The sequence below is a fragment of the Erythrolamprus reginae genome, chromosome 2, assembly GCF_031021105.1.
Source record: "Erythrolamprus reginae isolate rEryReg1 chromosome 2, rEryReg1.hap1, whole genome shotgun sequence".
In the NCBI taxonomy this organism is placed as follows: Eukaryota; Metazoa; Chordata; class Lepidosauria; order Squamata; family Dipsadidae; genus Erythrolamprus; species Erythrolamprus reginae.
In genome coordinates this window covers 156,703,936-156,722,503 of record NC_091951.1, presented here as the reverse complement: position 1 = coordinate 156,722,503, position 18,568 = coordinate 156,703,936, and the positions used below count along the sequence as shown (strand labels likewise).

The following is an 18,568-nucleotide window of genomic DNA, read 5'->3' as shown; positions in this document are numbered from 1 at the left end:
TAGAGGAAGAAAGGTTATAGGAAGGTAAAGAAGACACATACAAGGGCGGGAAGTGACTGCTGTACCCGCTCACCGTACGAGAAGAGGCGTTCAGGTAAGCAATCAACGCCTATTCTCCGTACTGAAGGAGCGGGTCCAGCAGTCACATGGGACATACCCAATAGATGGTCCCTAGGGTGGGATTAGATTGCTATCGTGTGAGATAACGGATTGGAGTACCCTTCTGCCGAAGGCAGCGTCCGCTGAAGCGTAAGAATCAATCTTGTAGTGCCTGATGAAGGAATTTGGCGAGGCCCAAGTGGCTGCTTTGCAGACCTCCTCCAACGGGGCTTGAGTCGCCCAAGCGGCCGAGGTGGCTGCGCTCCTGGTGGAATGCGCTGTGATGTTCCTTGGAACTGAGAGGGAGGCCGACTCATAGGCCTTAGATATAGTCCCTCTGATCCAACGGCCTATTACTGTTGAAGACACTTTGGTACCCATGACTCTGGGGTGATAGGCTATAAAAAGTGCTTCTGACCTCCGAAAGGGTCCTGTGCGTTGGATATAGATTCTCAGCGCTCTAATGAGATCCAGGGTGTGCCATCTAATTGCCAAGGGATGGTCTTGTTGGAGGCAGAAGGAAGGTAGGACAATATCCTGAGATCTGTGGAACATGGAACTGACCTTGGGTAAGAAGGTAGGGTCCAGTCGCAAGACTACCTTGTCCTGATGAAATTGACAAAGGTCCTGCCTGATTGAGAGGGCAGCCAGCTCCGAAATGCGTCGGGCAGAGGTAATAGCCACCAGGAATGCTACTTTAAAAGATAGGTACCTGAGGGATGCCGATTTTAGGGGTTCGTATGGTGCCTGCGTGAGGGAATGGAGAACCCGTGGCAAATCCCAGGATGGATACCTGTGCACCTTGGAAGGTCTGAGGTTGGCTATGCCCTTGAGGAATTCCTGAACTTCTGGGAAGGATCGGAGAGGCTGTCTGCGGGGGCCCCCTAGGACAGATGAAATGGCTGCCAGATGACGCCGGAGGGTGCTGGTGGAAAGTCCTTTATGGAAACCTTGCATAAGGAAGGAAATGATTCTGTGTATGGGAATGCACAGGGGAGAGAGGCCTTCCTGTAGACACCACTGGTGAAACCTGGACCACGTGTGGTCGTAGATTCGATTGGTCGAACCCCTTCTGGCCTTTAAAATGACCTCCACTGTATCGGGGTCGTGACCACGCAGTTCTAAGTCTCTCCTGATAACAGCCAGGCGGTGAGGTGGAACCACTCCGGATCTGGATGGAATGAGGCCCCCTGCCGCAGCATATCCCCCGAAACGGGGAGTCGCCAAGGGTCCTGGACGGACAACTGTTGGAGATCCGCGAACCAGGGCCGGCGGGGCCAATGAGGGGCGATTAAGATTACTCGGGCCCTCTCGGTGAGGACCTTGTGAATCACGTCCGGGAGAATTGGAATTGGAGGGAATGCGTAAAGTAGGCCTGGAGGCCATGGGCTCCGAAGGGCATTGATTGCTTCCGCTCCCGGGGATGGAAATCTGGAAAAGAAGCGAGGGAGTTGGGCGTTCGCATTGGTCGCGAAGAGATCCAGAACTGGTAGGCCGAATCTGAGGCTGATTTGGTGGAACAGGTCTTGATTGAGGTTCCACTCTCCTGGGTCTATCGTTGCTCGAGATAGCCAATCCGCCTGGACGTTGAGGCTCCCCGAGATGTGGTCGGCTAGGAGCGACCAAAGATGTTTTTCCGCCCAAAGGCCTAATTTGAGGGCCTCCCTCATGAGGGCCTTGGATCTCGTGCCCCCCTGTCTGCAGATATGGCTTTTTGTGGCAATGTTGTCGGTGAGAATGAGAACGTGCCGGTTGGGAATGCGAGGAGAGAAATGCTTCAGAGCCAGGGAAACGGCTCTCAACTCTAGCCAATTGATTGGCTTGGAAGCTTCCTCCGGGGACCACGTGCCCTGGGCTATCATCCCCTGGGCGTGGGCGCCCCATCCCGATAGACTGGCATCTGTGGTGATGACAAATTGATCCGGGCACCTGAACGGGGATCCTTTGTCCATGGCCGGAGACTTCCACCACTTGAAGGATCTGCGAACAATTGGTGGGATGGCAATGCGACGATTTGAGTTGCTGTGCCCCGATCTCTGAAAGGGTAATAGGAGCCACTGAAGTTCCCTAGCATGAAGGCGAGCCCAGGGAATGATGCCTATGCATGACACCATCTTCCCCAAAAGGGAAGACAGGGTTACTATGGATACTGAAGGTTTAGATAAAATGCAAGAAATTAACTCCCCTATACTGAATTTTCTCTCGGGAGAGAGAAAAACCTGGGAGGATTCTGAATTAATAATGGATCCCAGGTGTAGGATGGATGTGGAAGGTTGGAGATGACTTTTATCAAAGTTGATGGAAAATCCATGGTCCTGAAGGACTGACATGGTGATAGAAAGGTCCGTCTTCACTTTCTCTAGGGAGTTCCCATGAATCAAAATATCATCAAGATAACATAAAATGTGAATGGGAGACGCCCGGATATAGGCCGCCAGTGACCCCAAGAGCTTTGTAAAGACCCGAGGGGCCGAGGAAAGGCCAAAAGGCATCGCCCTATACTGGAAATGCCTGCCTTGAAAGGAGAAACGTAAAAATTTTCTGTGGCATTTGGCTATAGGAATGTGGAGGTAGGCCTCAGTGAGGTCTAAAGAGACCATGAAATCTCCCGTGTGGATGGCGGCCAAAATAGATGCTAAGGAGTGCATCTTAAACTTCCTATATTTGATGAATAGGTTAAGCTTCTTTAAATCCAAAATAGCTCTCCAACCTCCGGAGGATTTTGGAACCATAAATAGGATGGAATAAAAACCTAGACCCTTCTGACCGGGGGGAACCGGTTGAATGGCTCTGATGGACAATAAGTGAGAAATGGCCTCCTCCATACGGTTACAATCTGAGGAGGACCTGGGAGAAGGGCAGGAAATAAAACGTTTCGGGGGGGGGGGAGAAATAAATTCTAAAAGAAGGCCTGTTTGAACAGTGTCAATGACCCAGGGGTCCTTGGAGGTGAGACGCCAATTAGAGGCGAAATGGGCTAGACGACCACCTATGGGAATTGAGGAAAAATTACCATCTAGGTTTTTTTGAAGCCCTGTTAGAGGACGCTCCCCTTTGGAAGCGAAAACCTCTGCCCCTGGAGTTCCTACCTTGGGAACGAAAGCGGGGGGAATACTGACCTGGAGATCTCTGATAGGAAGCCGCTTGATCTTGCTGACGCCCTGGGCGACGAAAGGACTGCGTTTTGGTAGCCTTTTTGGTGGTTGGCCCCAAAACTTTCTTCTTGTCCGTGGTTTCCGTGAGGAGTGGATCCAGAAGATCACCGAAAAGAAGGTCGCGCTTTAAGGGTCCCAGGGATAACTGCCACTTCTGGCGTACTCCCGCTTGCCAAGGACGAATCCATAGGAGTCTTCTTGCCGTTGTAGAAGCTGCAATAGACTTAGCAGAAAATCTAGTAGATTGTAAAGTGGCATCAGCCACGTACTGGGCAGCTGCAAAGACCTTGTTGAAATTGCCAAATCTCTAAAGAAGGGGGATAAAACCTTCTTCAGATATATTAGTGATAAGAAGAAGAAAAACTGCGGCATCACGAAGCTTAGTACCGGGAAAAATACATGCATTAATGGGAATAAGGAGATGGCTGACCATTTCAATAGCTACTTCTGTTCAGTTTTCTCAAAAGACACCTTACAAAATAATACTATAGAGGGATATAGCATTGCCTCCAACTGTACGGATTCAGCTCCAGTGATCTTAGAAGCCGATGTCTTAGAAGAACTTGAACGATTAAAGATAAATAAGGCAATGGGTCCAGATGGCATCCACCCCAGAGTTCTTAAAGAACTCAGATCTGTCATTGCTACCCCCCTGACTGATTTGTTTAACCAATCCTTGTTAACAGGAGATGTTCCTGAGGATTGGAGAATGGCAAGTGTTGTGCCTATCCACAAGAAGGGCAGTAGAGAAGAAGCTGGTAACTACAGGCCAGTTAGCTTGACATCAGTTGTCGTTAAAATGATGGAGACTCTACTGAAAAAGAGGATAAATCAGCACCTAAAAAACAATAAATTATTGGACCCAAATCAGCATGGCTTTACTGAAGGCAAATCATGTCAGACTAATCTCATTGATTTCTTTGACTATGTCACAAAGGTGTTGGATGAAGGTGGTGCCGTGGATATTGCCTACCTGGACTTCAGCAAAGCCTTTGATACGGTTCCACATAAAGAGCTGATAGATAAATTAGTGAAGATTGGACTTAATCCCTGGATAGTTCAATGGATTTGCAGCTGGCTGAAGCATAGACACCAGAGGGTTGTTGTGAATGGCGAGTATTCTGAGGAGAGTCAGGTTACAAGCGGTGTGCCACAAGGGTCTGTTCTGGGTCCTATTCTTTTTAATATGTTTGTGAGTGACATAGGGGAAGGTCTGGTAGGGAAGGTTTGCCTATTTGCCGATGACTCTAAAGTGTGCAATAGGGTTGATATTCCTGGAGGCGTCGGCAATATGGTAAATGATTTAGCTTTACTAGATAAATGGTCAAAGCAATGGAAACTGCAGTTTAATGTTTCCAAATGTAAAATAATGCACTTGGGGAAAAGGAATCCTCAATCTGACTATTGTATTGGCAGTTCTGTGTTAGCAAATACTTCAAAAGAAAAGGATTTAGGCGTAGTGATTTCTGACAGTCTCAAAACGGGTGAACAGTGCAGTCAGGCAGTAGGGAAAGCAAGTAGGATGCTTGGCTGCATAGCTAGAGGTATAACAAGCAGGAAGAGGGAGATTATGATCCCGCTATATAGAATGCTGGTGAGACCACATTTGGAATACTGTGTTCAGTTCTGGAGACCTCACCTACAAAAAGATATTGACAAAATTGAACGGGTCCAAAGACGGGCTACAAGAATGGTGGAAGGTCTTAAGTATAAAACGTATCAGGAAAGACTTAATGAACTCAATCTGTATAGTCTGGAGGACAGAAGGAAAAGGGGGGACATGATCGAAACATTTAAATATATTAAAGGGTTAAATAAGGTCCAGGAGGGAAGTGTTTTTAATAGGAAAGTGAACACAAGAACAAGGGGGCACAATCTGAGGTTAGTTGGGGGAAAGATCAAAAGCAACATGAGAAAATATTATTTTACTGAAAGAGTAGTAGATCCTTGGAACAAACTTCCAGCAGACGTGGTAGATAAATCCACAGTAACTGAATTTAAACATGCCTGGGATAAACATATATCCATCCTAAGATAAAATACAGAAAATAGTATAAGGGCAGACTAGATGGACCATGGGGTCTTTTTCTGCCGTCAGACTTCTATGTTTCTATGAAGTCTTGTTGACCTCTCAAGTCATCGGGAGGAATATGCTGTTGAAGTTGACGAAGCCACAGAAGCATGGCTCTGGAGAAAAAGGAAGCCGCTGCAGAACTTTTAATGGCCCAGGAATCTGCGGTGAATCCTCTTTTGAGCATTCGTTCAATCCGCTTGTCCTCTGGGCGGAGGACTTCCTCTGCTTCGCCTGGCACAGCAGCCGCCGAGTGAAGGATCTTGACAGGTTCATCTGGTTTAGGAAAGGATAGGAGCTCCTCATAGGAAGAGGAGAGTTTGTACAATTTTCTGTCCTTGGTTGAGGGATTAAGCCCAGAGGCTGGGAAATCCCACTGCTTAAGTAAGGCATCTTTAAACAATTTAGGCATAGGAATTACCTCGTTATCCTCCTGTTCCTCTGTGAAGTAAGGTAAATTCTCCTCCGGGGGATCGGTGGATGTGGAGGCCTGTTTCTCCTGGGCCGCCAATCCCGTAGAAATTCTAGCTTTGAGGAGGAGAGATTTGAACAATTGAGAAGGAAAAATAGTAATTGGAGAAGGAACCTTTATTTGGGATTCCTCATCATCTGAGAGGCCTTGAAAGGGATCCTCATCCTCCTCCATATCCTCATATTCGTCCTGAGAGGAATCTGAATCATCCTGGATCGGAGCTCTAACCGCTGGGGAAGAACCCAAGGGGCGGGAGGGACGAGGAGGAGGAGGAGGTAAGGGAAGCTCATTGATGGTAGAAAATTTAGCATCAATGGCCTTGGACAACACAGAAAAAATAGATTGGAATTCAGGAGGTAAACTAGAAATATCAGCAGGAATGGCAGAAGAATCCCTGAAGGCCTGGGAGGATCCTGGCTGGGGGGAATCTTCAATAATATCTGGTTCCTCTGGACCTATTCCCCATAGGTTAGGTTGGGGTCTGTCTAGGTTTGGCTCATCCAGAGATAACACAGGGACCCCAGAAGGAGGCAGACTAGAAGCCTCTGGGGGGTCTTGACTACTGAGTACTTGGGCTTGTACTTTCAAACGCTTTGCTGATTTGTCATGGATTCTTTGTAGGGCTAGGTCCCTTCTCTTCTCAGCCCTGGTGACCTTGGTCGAGGGGCGGGCCCCTGAAGAAGAGGAGGTCGAGGCCTGGGGGATACTGGTAATCTCATCGCCTGTAGGCCTGGCCTCTCTGGGACCTTTAGTTGTGCCTCTCTTGGGAAAGGTAGCCATAGTCTGACAATTAACAGAAGACCAGGCTGAGCCAAATAACTGAATAATTAGGGAGAAGATTTCAAGGACTTCCCAAGAGGAATGGATCCTGCTCCGAGGCCTCGGAGCTGCTGAGACTTGAGGGCAATCTGGGCAAACCCAGAGTTCGTGTCCCCAAATACAGCGTGGCCAGCCTCCCTAAACTTAAATTAAAGTAAACCAAGGCACTCTGGTTGGAGGCTTAGCCGGTGGAGAATTAAGCCTGAGCGTCCCAAAGCCCACTCCGGGATCCACGCGGTGGACTGAGGCCTACGCGGCTGGCAGGAGGCCAACACGAGAGGCCTAAATTTAAAAAGGGCGCGAAGGCCTTCGCGCCGAAAAATCGCTCCGTAATAGAATTCTTAAAGGGGAAGCGATCGACTAAGTCCAGGAGACTAGAAACAAGCGTCTCACTCCGCAGGAGGTATTTCTTAAGCCCTTTTACAATAATACAATAATGAATCAATGAATCAATACTTGCACCAAGACCTCCAGGCCAAAGGATTAAAGGAATCCACAAGCGGCAGCGGGGATCGTAAACGGCAAAACCGCCGGGGGAAAACGAAACCGCAACTTCTCCCAAGGAAAAAAGCCGAGCCACAAACGGCTGGCGCTATTAGTGCAAGTAAATAAATAAGGATAAAGCAATTCTTACTACTTTGAAGGAAAAGATCGAAGGGAAGGTGTTAGAATGTTGAACGAGCTATCACAATACAACTGCAGGATATGCGAACTGAGCGAATTCTGGGGAAGGGGCGGATCCGGCAAGCTTTTTTAACACTAGGCTCAGTTCCACCGGATTGGACATGAGCAACCCATGTGACTGCTGTACCCGCTCCTTCAGTACGGAGAAAAAGAAACTCAATAACACAAAAAATACTCCTGATTAGGTCAGGCATTAAAAGAGGAGGTGCTAAGGAAACCAGCAGGCTAATAATACATAAGTGGGGAGAGATAAGGTTCCTAACAGGATAGGTTCCCTGGTATAATTCTGCTTCCATGCATGCTCAGTAGCAATAATCAGCCCAAAACATAGCTGAGGAGCTGATCAGCTGTGTTTCGGGCCAAGGAATAAAGGTAAGTATAAACCCAGGGGCAGATGGGAGGGCTCTTTTTGAAGCAGTAGCAGCAGAGAAAAATTCCAAACAGTAAAAACTTCCAAATCAGTAAAAAATCAGAAAAAAATCCCCCCAAAAGATGGCTGTGCCCACAAACTGGGACTGACCAAACCAGGTCTGTGATGCCATCATGACATCACCAGCAAGCTGCTACCCATTTGGGTGACCTGGTCCAAACCAGGAAAAATCCATCTCAATTCGTCTCAGCTGGGAAATGCTCCAAAACATTTAATTTGACAGAGACAGACTCCTCCACAGGATGCAGAGGAGATCATGAAAATTAACATTATTCCTCACAAGTCAACAAAATAGGAAGAATTGAATAGGCAAGTAAGTTTAGTATTTTACTAAACTTACTAAAACACTAGATATTTAACTTACTAAATATTTTATTAAGTTAAGAAAAAGAGTATCAGGAATACCTTGTCTGGTTTTTAAATTAAAAAAATCTTTGTATTTTTTATGGTTGGTTGCAAAATAAAACTAAAGAGATATAAAGAGGATAATAGTTTGAAATCTACAGAAGAACTGAAGTTGTTTTTTGACACTGATTTCAGTTAAGGCCCAAATTCTTTGATCTGAAGAATTATAGAACCCAAATTCTTACGTCAGAGATTAGATAGTTCACTTTTAACTAAGTGAAAAGAGCTGGTCAATGAATACATATATACTTACCTCGGGATCCTCTCGTAAAGTCCAATAGGACAGACACTTTAAAATTGGGACTCCCACATTCCTTCAATGAGCTTTTCAAAGCTATTTCGATACAGTCCACCTACAAGAAGAAAATATACACAAATGAGGGTGAATGAACCATTCGAATGTTTCGTTACCAGGCTAGGTAACAGCTTCAGCGGGGTTTCGGGGATGGCAATGTTACCCTTCAACCTCCATCATATACCCGAGCTGCAGATATTCACCACTATTGCAAACATACACAAATGCACAAGGCAGTCTTCCTTTCTTTGAAGCATTCTAAGTGTTGGGAAGTGTGCATAAAATAAACCAAATGTCAGATTTACAGAGAACTTCAACTTGCCAATTGGGAAATGTCAGGGTTTTCCCAATTCTAACTTTGTTTCTCCTATCACAGATATATTAAAAACTCACATACAGCAATATAACAGAGTGGATCTCTGAATTAGAGTTCTGAAGCCAAAGCTCCTGCCCCCTCCCCAAATAAAACTAAATATTGTTGTTGTTAATTGTGAAGTTGTGTCCAACCCATTGCAATCCCATGGACAATGTTCCTCCAGGCCTTCCTGTTCTCTACCATCCTCTGGAGTCCATTTAAGCTCATGCCTACTGCTTCAATGACTCCATTCAGATCCTCATTCTCTGCCGTCCCCTTCTTATTTTGCCCCCAATCTTTCCCAGCATTAGGTTCTTTGGAGAGGGGCGGCATACAAATCTAAATAATAAATAAATAAATAAGTAAATAAATAAATCTTCTCCAGGGAGTCCTTCCTTCTCATTAGGTGGCCAAAGTATTTGAGTTTCATCTTCAGGATCTGGCCTACTAAAGAGCAATCAGTCAAACTAAATCTAAGGCATCTCTTATCTAGCTATTTAGTAAAAAGGTGTTAGTCCCTCCTTTCCAGTTTAGATACTTACCAATTCCTGTTCCAAAGATCCTGTTCCAAGATAAAGCGAAGCTAAAACAATTCGTTGCTTAGCCATCTTTGCCTGTCCCTAAAAGAGAAAAACATTTAGATTTGCTAATGAGTCTATCAAATGAAGCATCTAAGTACAGATAGTCCCTGACTTACAACAATTGAGCTCCAAATTTCCATTGTTAAGCAAGACATTTGTTAAGTGAGTTTGCCCCATTTCTTGCCACAGTTGTTAAGTGAATCACTGCACTTTCTTGGTAACATGGTTACTGGCTTCCCCAGTGATTTTGTCAGAAGGTCCCAAAAGACAATCACATGACCTCAGGACACCGCATCCATTAGAAATACATTTTGATCACGTGACTATGGCGATACAGCTATAGTCATAGGTGTGAAAAAATGTAAGTCACTTGTTTTCAGTCCATTGCAACTTTAAATGGTCGCTAAAAGAATGGTTGCAAGTCAAGGACTACCCGTATCTCATATGGGATACAGTACTTAATTTTATAAAAATCAATAAAGCTCAAATTTACCAGGAAAAAATATGATACATTTTTTTTCTCACAACTGGGCTGAGAATAAATTTCTTGATTGCGAGTGAGTATATTTCTCTTGTCAACTGAAAGGTCATGAAAGACAAACCTGCTAAAATTGGAAAGGGTGATTCTCTTTCATCACTTTTAATTATTTACGAACTGACGTTTTTCTATTCTTAATATTTATTGTCTCCCAAAAAAGAAAAAAATGTTTGAAAGCCATTGATGCACCAAGTTAAATACAATCACTCAATTTTAAAAATTATTTTTAAAAGTCCCACTTTTATAAACTTAGGAGCATCTACGTCTTGATGGAAACTGGGGGGGGGGGGGGGGGATTAATTTTGGGATTTATTTATTTTTTATGTTTTATGCTGAAACATAATGAAAAAAATGAATAATTTAAGCACCATCCATATGACAAAAATAGTTTGATAGTTTTAAGCAAGAGTCTTTCTCTGCCCAGCTACCTGATTTTTCTACCTAGAGATGGCAAGAGGTGAACCTGACATATTAAGACAAGCATTACACTGAGTTACAGGACTGTAACTTTTCATATCTCATGATATTCACAGAAATTTACACTAGTTGACAAAAGGGTATTTTTCTTCTTTATCCTTAAGAGTTGAATATAAAGTAGTAACCAATTCTCCAAGGAATTGGTAAAGTAAAACTATTTAACCTGTAAGCCTGCAAATACTTTTCAGAACCACAACAGAACCACTCAACACTCCTGTTATGTGGTATAACAAAACATGCAAGAGAAAAATATTGCAATCACCTTCATAAGTTCGTAGAATTCAGCTGGCGATGAAAGTACCTTGATGTGGGAGCCAGCAATACCAAATTCTGGAACCAAGTTTCTGATCCATTGAAAAATGTGTGTTCCCTCAGGGCTAAGGCAATTAGTGGGAAGAGTCAGTTGTGGAACTGCAGAAGTGAGTAATGGAGCCAACAGCAGCCATGATGACCTAATAAGAAACAGAGATTTAGCTTAGCAATATATTGTATATGGTTTTATCTTAAAGCCTGCAAACATATGATCTACTCAGTCCATATTTCACCTATATTACAGGTAAGGTTTTGGTACAAATAGAAACAACAGCCTACAGGCAAAGATGAAGCACCTATTCCATATTTTGTATTTGGGAACTAAGTACAGTAATTAATATACTTAGTACTAACCAGGGTGGGATTAAAAAAATTTAACAACTGGGTGGGAGTAGCCTTGGGGAAATGGCCTACTCAGCTTTCTGCACCATGGCGGTGCTGGTGGTACGTTTTCACCCTCCCCAGGTTCCAGAGACTTTCCTCGAGCTACCGAAAGGGTGAAAACGGCCTCCCCCAGGCTCGGGAGGCCCTCCGGAAGACGGTAACGTCCCCATTTCTGGACTTCTGGTAGGCCCATTTTTCGCTCTCCCCAGGTTCAGGAGGGTTTTCTTGAGCCTCCGGAAGGGAGAAAATGGCCTTCCCAGGGCTCTGGAGACCAGAAACAGGCCCATTTCTGGACTTCCGGTAGGCTTATTTTTCACCCTCCAGGGGGGTGAAACAGCCTTCCCCAGGTTCCGGAGGCTGGAAACAGGCCAGTTTCCAGCCTTCCAGGAGGCTCATTTTTCCCCTTCCCAAAGCCTCCGCAAGGGCCCTGCACTTATCTTGCATCCAAAATGGGCCACGTGGAGACTCCTGGGAGGGGAGGGGTGGGTGAGGTGAGCCAATCCTCGCAACTACCAGTTCAGCGAACCAGATGATAATAAACATCCAGTTTACCCAAACCGATCCGAACCGCCTGAATCCCACCCCTGGTAATTACTCAGCATAGAATTGGCCACTTGCAAAAAGAAAAAGCAACACAAACCACATAAATACCTCTATCTAAGAATGCCTCTAATTAAGAACTTTTCTAGATAAGAACCAGGTGTTCAAGATTTTTTTTGCCTCTTCTTAAGAACTATTTTCTACTTAAAAACGCGAGCCCAGAAAAATTTCACAGGAAATTGGAGAACGGCACGAAGGCTCGGCCAGTTTCCTGCCATTCCCCCTTTAATCCCGGCCATCTCGGGCTTTCCTGGGCTGCCAGAGGAGCCTTTCGGTGGCGCTAAAGGAGGCTTTGGCAGCCCAGAGCGAACAAAGCATTTTCCTTTCTCTGGGCGCTTGGAGAGGGAATAAACCTCTGCCAGCGCTCAGAGAAAAGAAACACTCCCTTCGCTCTGGGCAGCGACTGTCCTCCTCCTCCTCTTCTTCCTCCTCCTTCTCCTACCCAATTCCTAATGGGGTTGTACGCATTATTTGCGTTTACATTGATTCCTATGGGAAAAATTGCTTCTGCTTACAAATTTTTCTACTTAATAACCTAGTTACTGAACAAATTAAGTTCTACTAAAGTTCTACTACTAAAATAGAGAGCCAGTTTAGTTAGGGTGCTAGGTTAGAAACTGAGAAACTATTCATTCTAGGCATAGAATTAGGCATTGAAGCCAGGTGACTGACTGTAATCATTTTCTCTTGCAACTCAGTCAACTCACCTAATTGATGTGGGGAAAATAAGTGATGGGGATAGATTAGATTAGATTTATTGGATTTATATGCCGCCCCTCTCCGCAAACTCGGGGCGGCTCACAACAATAATAAAAACAGTACTGTACATAATAACAAATCCAATGCCCACCAATCTAATTACAGTTTAAAATTAATAAATTCATAAAACAATCCCAATGTATATAAAAACAGACACACAGTCAATCAATCAATGGCAAAACAACATGGGCAAGGGGGAGATGTTTAGTTCCCCCATGCCTGATGGCAGAGGTGGGTCTTAAGGAGTTTACGAAAGGCAGGGAGGGTGGGGGCAATCCGAATCTCAGGGAGGAGCTGGTTCCAGAGGGTCGGGGCCCCCACAGAGAAGGCTCTTCCCCTGGGTCCCGCCAGACGGCATTGTTTGGTTGACGGGACCCGGAGAAGGCCGACTCTGTGGGACCTAACCGGTCGCTGGGATTCGTGCGGCAGGAGGCGGTCCCGAAGATATTCTGGTCCGGTGCCATGAAGGGCTTTGTAGGTCCACAGCCTACTCTTGTTGGAGGATTGAGTCATTATGTTCCCACATGCTAAGCCATAGTTGGTTAGGTTGATGAAACCATAATAGTTAAGATTCTCAAAACATTTCAAAGCCAAACCAAATTAATTATCCTAAAGGCTTGAGATGATTGTAAACAACGAATCAAGGACTGCAAGGACCTTGTAAAGATTTAACATTTTTCTGCAAAACAAGTGAAATCATCTTCCTGGCACCTGTGGTCAATTTGCACTTTGTACTGAGAGTTCCTCATAATTAAGAGTTCCTCCTACAATGCTGTTCCATTTAAGCATCTGAGGGCTTTTGTAGTGAGATGGGGAATACTATGACCGCAGATCGGTGTGGGACTGGGGTGACAAGTGCACCGATGAATGGGAATGCACATTTGGATGCTTAATATTAAATGCATATCATTTCTAAATTATCAAATTATGTTTTATTATATTTAGCAATTATTTTATTTTATTATCATGTATTTGGATTCTTAATATTAAATGCATATCATTTTTATATTAATTTTTATTTAATGTATTTCAAGTTTTTCTTTATATGAGCATTGAATAAAAAAATTAATAAACTACCAGTAAAACTTGAAGAGGCACACATAACTGCAGGTAGCCAGTTAGCATTTTTATAGGCTTGACTAATGCTTTCCTACTATAAAGGAGGGGAGGGAGGGTAATCAAATGACTTTAAAGGAAATAAATTTCTCCCTAAATCATTTTTAGATCACTATATATCATCAAAGTACTGTATTTCTAACACAGAAATCACCGGTGCACTTGTCACCCCAGTCCCACACCGCTCTGTGGTCATAGGTTGCCCCAATGTATTCCCCATCTCACTATAAAAGCCCACAAATGCTTAAATGGAAAAGCATTGTAGGAGGAACTCTTAATTATGAGGAACTCTCCGTCCAAAGCGCAAACTGACCACAGGTGCCAGGAAGATGATTTCACTTGTTTCGCAGAAAAATGTTAAATCTTTACAAGGTTTGCATGCATCCTTCCCCCTTGTTCTCCAGCAAAAAATAAATAAAAACCAAAACCAAAAATGGTTTTCCACTGCATTTCCCAGAAAGCCCACCGCTTTGTCATTGTCTATTCATACAATGGAGATCTGACTCAGTGTGTACAAGAATTCCTAGCTATTCTGTTTTTCAAGAGTCTTGTGGGGACTGGGCATTTCTTTGGCAATACTGAATTACAGTAATCTGGTAGGAAAGTTGCCATTATCCTGAGCTTAAAAAGAGAACTTCACAAATGTACTTCCCCAATGAAATCTTTGAACACGCAACCATGTTGCCTGTTCAAAGACAGTGAAAGGCGGTGAAACAGCAATGTCCTATTGAGGTTTAAGCAATATTAGTCTAGACCCCTGGTTCCCAATGTCGTGTCCATGCCCCACAGGGGGGCAATTTCATTTTTAATGGGGGCAATTGGAATCTTGTTTAAACCTAGTTAATGTCCTTCCACTGCGTGAGTAGTTCACTTTTTGAATAATTAAAATTATATGTCATGGATGGGGGGAGGACTCAGGATTTTAGAGATGCTTAGGTGGGGCATGGCCAAAAAAAGGTTGGGAACCACTGGTCTAAATCATCTATTTTAAAAAGCCATTGTTCACACGTAAAAAGTAACTTTTTAAATACCCTATTAAATGTGTTATTAATTAAAAAAATATTCCAATTTCTACCACAATTAGAATTCATGGAATCATATCTGTAATTATTGGTTTACAAGAAACAAAATCACATTATTTCTACAGTAACATTTATATAACATAATCAATACTTTTCTTTCAGTAAGTCATACTAGTGCCTTCCCTATTTCCTCCGAAGCCATCAATCCTCTGATTCATATAGTGATAATGGACATGCATTTAGGACGATACACAGTATTATCAGTAATTACAAAATAACTGCTACTTTAAAGTGTGTGTCAGGGATGTATGTGTGTGTGTATAGGGTACAGATCCTATTTATTTTAACAAAATAGTCTATTTCTATCTGATTCTAAAAATAGTTTCAATGTTTTTTTCTCCATAAAACTAGTATTTTTAAGCTTGATTCAAGAATCATCCACCATTGTTATCTGGCATGTTATCTAGTTTTGCAATTCTTTTTTTAAGGAAATAGCAGCCTTGACATAACCATAGTTATTTGCGGAAATTTAAATATGAAGATGCTATTAATTTTCTTCCCGTAAAGAAACTATTTCAGCCGGATCACACTTAGAGTAACTGAAGTACAGTACTTGAAAGAACAAACAGTATATCAAATATGCTGGCTCTAATATACACCTTTGAAACGCCATTTAAAAAATTATAGTTTATTTCAAATCAGTGGTCTGAGTAGAAAATAACTATGCAGTAGCACATATTAAAATCAATATTATCCAGAAAATCATACCTTTCTTTTCCGAATTTGACTTTCTACTATTAATAAATTTGGGGGTTTTGGGATTTCTATTTTTGGAAATAGAATTTTGACTAATACAGTATTAGGAACGAACTCAAAGAACCATACTTGTTAAATTGCAACAACTTTACCAGAGGCAAAGAGAGATTAACAGGATATTTATCATGGTATTTATCACCCACACATAAGCCACATTAGAGTGACTTCTGCTAATGACTCTTGTTTCATTGGAATGCCTGAGTGTATATTACAGTATTTCTGCATATGTTATGACTGAATCTGGAAAACCAATTTTATTGGTAACATACTGATGCCATTGAACAATAAAGACTCAAGAGTAACTTCCTTAAACAAGAGAAGAGGCTGAGCATGGACATGTGGCCCCAGATTATCAGTCTGCCTTTTCAACTGAGTCATGCTTACTGGATATTACATATTGCTTAAGTCTATGTCTATCTGGATGCTATCTGACTTATAAGAACTGAAAAGCAAAATGAAATCAAACAGGAAGCTGTTCCTAAAAACAAATCGTCATCTGATAAACACAAAACTATATTAACGAAACATAAACTATTTTAGAGAATTTATACATAAACAGCTGAAGCTGTTCCAAATGCTCTCCAAAAACTTATAATTACAATTTGCACTACTGAAGTCAATAGTTATCATCTGACTTAAATTTAGAACAAAATGAATATTACCGGTACTATATACAATGAACATACACTCTAACACAGGGGTATCAAACTCACATCGTCACGGTGGTGTCATGTGAGGCATTGGGACTTTTTTTCTCATTCGCTAAACCGGGTGGGGTGGAGCCAACACTTGATGCATCTCGCCCACAGGTCGCAAGTTTGACACCTCTGCTCTAAATGGAATTGGCTTAAGCCAGGGGTGTCAAACTCGCCACATCGCATTGCCATCCCACGACATTTTGTGATGTTTTGCCATTTCCCGGGGGGGTGGGGGGTGGCCTGCGCATGATGCATCCAGCTCAAGGGCCTTAAACAATCTGACCATATTGCAAAAGAACTTACAAATCAAATGTTCTCCATATTCTTTTTTAAATGCTTTTATTTAGCCAATACCTTTGCAGAGGATAATATAGACATACAGTATCTTCTTAATTTCTGTATTATAGTGCAAACGTCCTTTTAGAGCCAATAATACCACACTTGCATAAAATGCATAAACTGAATATTGAAAAATAAAACTCACATGCAGCTACTGGTTATGTCCATGACAAAGCATGAGCTAGAGCCCTGGAGCCATTTCTGAGGGCAAATCAAGGTGTTGCCCTATGTCAGCTCCAGTGTGCAAGTTCATGCTGGTCAGCTGATGTTCAGCCTTCTGGAGGGCAGAGGGAGGCCATTTTCGCCCTCCCCAGGCTTCTGGAAAACTTCAGATGTGGATGGCGAAAAACAGACCCAACAGGCCTACTGGTATTTGGAAACAATATTCCGGTAGGCCCATTGGGCCCATTTTTTGCCATCCACAGGCTCTGGAGGCTGGAGGCTTTCTGAAACCTGGTCAGGGCAAAAAATGGCCCTACTGGAAGTCTGGAGGCTTCAGTGAGGCCTGAACACATGCGCTGGGAGGGTTGTGTACACATGCGTAAAGGGAGGGCATTGCATTATGGGTGTGGGCTGCAGGTTTGGCAAAAAAAGATTCACCATCACTGAGCTAGAAGCTTCTAAACTGATGGTTGCTGATGCTTCTAAACTGATGGACTAATCTTGAGACTATGTATTTTCCCTCTTGTATGTACACATTTACAGCACGAAATCTCATCACTTCCATAACTGTAAAGACAAGCAAAATCCCCAACAAATCCCCGGGCCTATACTATTTATACTATTTATGTATTGTATGTCTGTGTGTATGTCTGGTTTAATAATGGGGTTTTTAAATGTTTTTAAAATTTATTAGATTTGTCATGAATTGTTTAATTGTATGCTGTGAGCCGCCCCGAGTCTACGGAGAGGGGTGGCATACAAATCTAATTAATAAATAAATAAAAATCTTATTCTCATGAAATCTATTAAGAGTATATATTAGAAAATCAGGCTGCTAAGTATCTTGGTGCTCCCTACTCCAATTTGTGTGTAATCCATCCAACCACTTTTACATGATTATTTTCTTTACGACTAGGGACTCATCCAACAGGGGCCTATTGAGGAAATGTATAAATGCAAAAACATTATTTATTTTTTCCATAATATACAACTTTTAATGGGGGAATGTTTGTTTTCAAAAGATTGAGTTTTACTACACGTAAATGAGCTGGCAGAGACCGAGAACATCTGCTGAGAAAATAAAGAACTGATGTGAACGCAGCACACTTCCTGTAACACCAGCAAGTAATTTTTCCCAGATAATGCAAGACAAAGCATCAAACACTATTCAGAAAGCTTTCCTCCTTGCATTTTGAGAAAAAAAGGAACTAGTTCAGTATGTGTGATTTATGTGGTAGAAAACACTTTGCATATAGTGTATTTATATGCCAATTAGCCCAGCAAGTCAAATTACTTCTCAGGTGCTGGTGACAAAACAGAAATTAAGGGAATCAAAATATTCTAAATGTCATTTTCTAGACCAGAATCCTGATTATGAAATTTATATGTATTAAACACTTTCACTCATTTAAAATTTTTCCACTACAAATGCATATGTGATAAGCTGGATTGTCTTACTCTTATGTGTTAGGAAATAGTTTTTATCGCTTCAGCATCTAATGACATACTGATAAACTCAGTTTCTTAAGAAAAAAGAATGAGGAAGATGACCCTGGTAGTTGAAGGACTACGGTGAAGTAATGCATAGCAGAAGAAGTTGGAACAAATTAATAGGAACTCACAAAGCAATTAAAAAGAAATTCCTATGAAGTTGCCAAAAATTAAAAAAAGAAACTTACAAAGAATTAAAAAGCAACTTGTGGGTTTACATTAGCAACGGTCTATAAAGTCAGGATGTCTACTCTTCTCATTCTGCTGAAATACATAAATAATTTCTGTCATAGAATATAAACTCACAGGCCAAAATTTTACATACTTCAGATGTAGTACGTTTGGTAAAAATAATGCTCCATTGTCAACCTTGCAAACTAATTCTTAAAATTATAGGCAAAGGAGAGCATAAAATTAATAATTCTTCTAACTGAACAATGATAACAAAGTGAATTAATCCAAATATATTCTTTCAATTACTTAAAATT

General features: G+C 42.4%; 1 protein-coding gene across 3 annotated transcripts in view; it reads right to left on the bottom strand.

Moving 5' to 3' along the window:
* Positions 1–18,568, bottom strand: part of PGS1 (phosphatidylglycerophosphate synthase 1) — a 63,091-nt gene that overhangs the window by 38,076 nt on the left and 6,447 nt on the right. For all 3 annotated transcript variants that reach the window (XR_011558087.1, XM_070740115.1, XM_070740116.1), the window contains exons 2-4: positions 10,644–10,833; positions 9,328–9,405; positions 8,389–8,488 (exon numbers count right to left, since the gene is read on the bottom strand). Coding sequence is in view for 2 of the 3 variants with exons in the window: in XM_070740115.1 (XP_070596216.1) it covers positions 8,389–8,488; positions 9,328–9,405; positions 10,644–10,833 (368 nt within the window). In the remaining variant the exon portion in view is untranslated. The remainder of the gene's footprint in view (positions 1–8,388; positions 8,489–9,327; positions 9,406–10,643; positions 10,834–18,568) is intronic.